Raw genomic sequence first — 3,857 nt, 5'->3', positions numbered from 1 at the left:
CAGCTTTGACCCGTTCAAGATAGATTTTTTGGTGCCTCTCTCTATCTGTCCTGACCAAGCACTATTGGTCTTCTCACACTGGCTTTCCACCGTAGCTAATATTTCCTTTGCCTCTTTATCAATTTCCGGTGAAATTTGGTCATCAGGTAGTATGTCTATTGACCAGTAGGCTTATAGTGCTTAATTTTGTTATTTTTCACATTAGTTCCACAATAGTTCAAAGCTGAAAAGACTTTCCACGGTAGCCAAATCCAATTTTCTTTTGCCTATTTATCAGTTTCCTACGAATTTTCGGGTGTTTCTGTTTGTTATTGATTTGGGTCCATCAGGTAAATATGTCTATCGACGTTCAAAGCTTGAGCTCTCCATCTATTTAAGCAGCTCCAACGTCCAAAATTCCTCCACAGCAAACAATAACAAGTTTAGCTACTCTTTTTTCCCCTACATTTCCAGTACACTAACCACGGACCATGTTGTTTGCTTGTGCTATTATTGCTCTTATTATTCTGCTTTTTAGCCACTGGGTATATAGGTGGAGAAACCCCAAGTGTAACGGGGCATTACCACCAGGTTCGATGGGACTACCAATTATAGGAGAAACAATTCAGTACTTCACCCCTTATGCAAAAGATGATGTTCCACAATTCTTGCAAAAAAGAGTGTCTAGGTATATAAAATCCTTTCTCTAATCTTCTATCTCTTCTCATTCGCAACTATCAGACACAAAATTTGAACTTTGAACCGGGCAATAAAAGAAACTCTAATAACCCTCTCCTGACTATTGTTCCAACTTCAGTATCTTAGTGGTTATCTAACCACTTCTTAACTAGCTATAACATATATATTTTAACAATATTACAGCAGTAGTATATAAATTAAGAGATGATATTTGTCTTTGTAACATAACATCATCAGCAGTAAGATATATTATGTTACCCTTTTCGTCAACTTCTTTAATATTCTTTCACATGTTATTTGTGCTTTGTCTTGTCTTTTCTTTTTTTCCTTTTTCTTCTTTGGGAATTTTCAGGTACGGGCCAATTTTTCGCACGAGTTTAGTTGGGCAGCCAGTCATTGTATCAACTGATCCTGAAGTCAACTACCATGTCTTCCAGCAAGAAGGTAATGCTTTCCGGTGCTCGTATACTGAGAGTGTCTTCCGGATAATTGGGAAACAAAGTTTAGTTGTCCATCATGGAGAGTTCCACAAGTACCTCAAGAACTTAATCTTGAAGCTTGTTAGCCCCGAAGCCTTAAGAGAGAAGCTAATATATGAAATGGATGGCAACACTCAAAAATGTCTAAGTTCTTGGAGTAAACTTGGAAAAATAGATGCTAAAGATGGAACTGCGGAGGTAAATTAATTAGCATTCTACTATTTGATTATATTAATCAGGATGAATTCAGACAATACGTACAGAGCATTGCATGAAAGGTAGTAAATAACAATCTCATTTTTTACAGTTGGTATTTAAGCTTGCTGCCAAGAAGATACTTGACTATGAAGAAAGCAAGGCTCAGAAAAAATTGCGAGACAGTTATAAGGCATTCATGGATGGCTTTATCTCATTTCCTCTCAACATCCCTGGAACAGCATTCCATGCTTGCTTACAAGTAATCAATTGTTGTTGTTGTTCATCATTTGGAATTCTTTTCATATTGAAAGATCGATGTTCATTATACCAAAAAAAAATATATTCATTATAAATATATAACTAAGTAAAATGTAAATGCTTTCATATATGCTGTATCAGATTGAGTGAACTATGTGATTTCACTTTCCAGGGACGTAAGAAAGCAATGAAGGTCATCAAGAACACCTTTGAGATGAGGCGCTCATGCAATGACGCTACGAAAGTCTTTGTGGACCATTTACTTAAGGAAGTAGAGAAAGAGGACACTTTTTTGAATGAAGAAATTGCGATGGACTTGGTATTTTTGCTTCTATTTGCTTCCCATGAGACAACTACAACTGCAATGACTTTGGCCATGAGGTTTCTAAATGACCATCCAGCAGTTTTAGCTGAACTAAAGGTCCATAACTTTACAAAACAATTTCTCCAATTGTTATCTGTATTTACCCTTTAATTGTCCAATTCTTGTCCAACTTCAATACTTAAAGGATTAATATTATATATACACTAACAGTGTATAAATTATAATCATTGAATGTTTACACTAACAAAGTATATAAAATTACCCCATACTTAAATAGATGATCATTTTTTGTAGAGAGAGCATGAAAATATTCTTAAAATGCGAGAAACTGAAGATTCTGGTGTTTCATGGAAAGAGTACAAGTCTATGATTTTCACACACATGGTATGTTTCAATTAACCAAACTTTTCAATGTATCTAGCATTTCAATCGTATAGGGAACTACACCATTTACATCTTAAGTTTTGTTGCCTGCTGCAGGTTATAAATGAAACAGTTAGGCTTGCAAATATTGCCCCTGGGATTTTTCGCAAAGTGGTCAAGGAAGTTGAAATAAAAGGTATACTTCAATCTATCATTTGGCATCTTCTTGAAAATCGTTTATCGCACTTTCTTTATTTTGGATCCCCGATGCCTTTCTCCTGGGAAAAAAAGAAAAAGAAAAAGAACTCTCTTTGGTAACTACTTTTTTTTTTTGTCGAAACCTCTTTGGTAACTACTTGGGTTGTGCATTTTTGCATGGGAATAAAAATGTAGAAAATAAATAATTTGTTTCCTTTGTTCTTCTTTCTTCCATTATAAATTATAGTTCTGACTAATAAGTACGAATGATTTACAGGGTATACATTTCCTGCTGGTTGGACGCTAATGGTTTGTCCATCATCTGTTCATTTGGACCCTAATCGATACAACGACCCCCTTGAATTTAACCCATGGCGATGGGAGGTAATTTAATCATCAACGGGTTCGAGTAATTTACACAAAAAAGAAAGATAAACTTACAGAACTAAAGTTATACAAAATCAAGTGAAAATAATTAGGGTTTTTCCTGGTTTGATTTCAATCAAAAGGGCCAAGAATTACATGCGGGATCGAAAAGTTTCATGGCATTTGGTGGTGGTACGAGGCTTTGTGTTGGTGCTGACTTTGCAAAGTTGCAGATGGCAATTTTTCTGCATTATTTGGTCACAAAATACACGTAAGGATTTCTAAATCACAAATCCCAATATCTTCGCTTAAATATATATAGAAGCTAATTGTAATATATTATAAATTGATTTCAACATAACTTCATCGGTTTTTTAATATGCATGATTGTAAGAAGAAAATGATAACTGATCAAAAAGCTTGTATAATTTGAATTTTCAGCTGGACAGTTATCCACGGAGGAGAGACAATCCGGAAACCTGGTCTTCTTTTCCCCAGTGGATTGCATATCGAGATTTCAGAGAACGAATAGACTTTCAGCTGGGGCAATTCTCCAGTGAATTTACCTTTCAGAAGTGTATTTGTGATGTAGTAATTTATTGTTTGTTGCAAAGTTATTTAGTTTGCTTACGACTTTGGGTTGTACTACGTTATAAGTGCCTAATAAGCAACATTTTAAGTTGTGTCTTTCTTGAAATTGGGGAGAGCGTTGTCCTTTTTCTTTTTTAGCAGCGTTCCTCTTCTCTAATTATTGAAGATTTTATAATAGTTACAGTTTGAGCTTGGACTAATTATTTTTCTTCAATAAATTATTACGATGATTTTATTTATAAGGATAAATCAAGCCAAGAAAAAAAATAGAGATATATATATATATATATATATATATATATATATATGCAGTATGTATTACTCTTCCCTTCTGTGAAGTTTGTCACACTTCAAGGATCCCAACTTTTAATAACAGTGGATCTAATTTTAAAATTGATGTT

The 3,857-nt window shown here is 34.4% G+C and overlaps 1 protein-coding gene across 1 annotated transcript; it reads left to right on the top strand.

The window, feature by feature from the left end:
- The first annotated feature begins 441 nt into the window (after positions 1–441).
- LOC113727256 (cytochrome P450 87A3-like) lies at positions 442–3,562 on the top strand. Its single transcript, XM_027251293.2, has 9 exons — positions 442–667; positions 1,031–1,355; positions 1,465–1,614; positions 1,786–2,034; positions 2,233–2,322; positions 2,419–2,497; positions 2,777–2,883; positions 3,009–3,136; positions 3,307–3,562. Exons 1-9 carry the CDS (start codon positions 471–473, stop codon positions 3,395–3,397), a joined length of 1,416 nt encoding a protein of 471 aa, XP_027107094.2. The 5' UTR covers positions 442–470; the 3' UTR covers positions 3,398–3,562.
- The last annotated feature ends 295 nt before the right edge of the window (positions 3,563–3,857 follow it).

Source organism: Coffea arabica, chromosome 2c (assembly GCF_036785885.1).
Source record: "Coffea arabica cultivar ET-39 chromosome 2c, Coffea Arabica ET-39 HiFi, whole genome shotgun sequence".
In the NCBI taxonomy this organism is placed as follows: Eukaryota; Viridiplantae; Streptophyta; class Magnoliopsida; order Gentianales; family Rubiaceae; genus Coffea; species Coffea arabica.
This window is presented reverse-complemented; position numbering and strand designations above follow the sequence as displayed.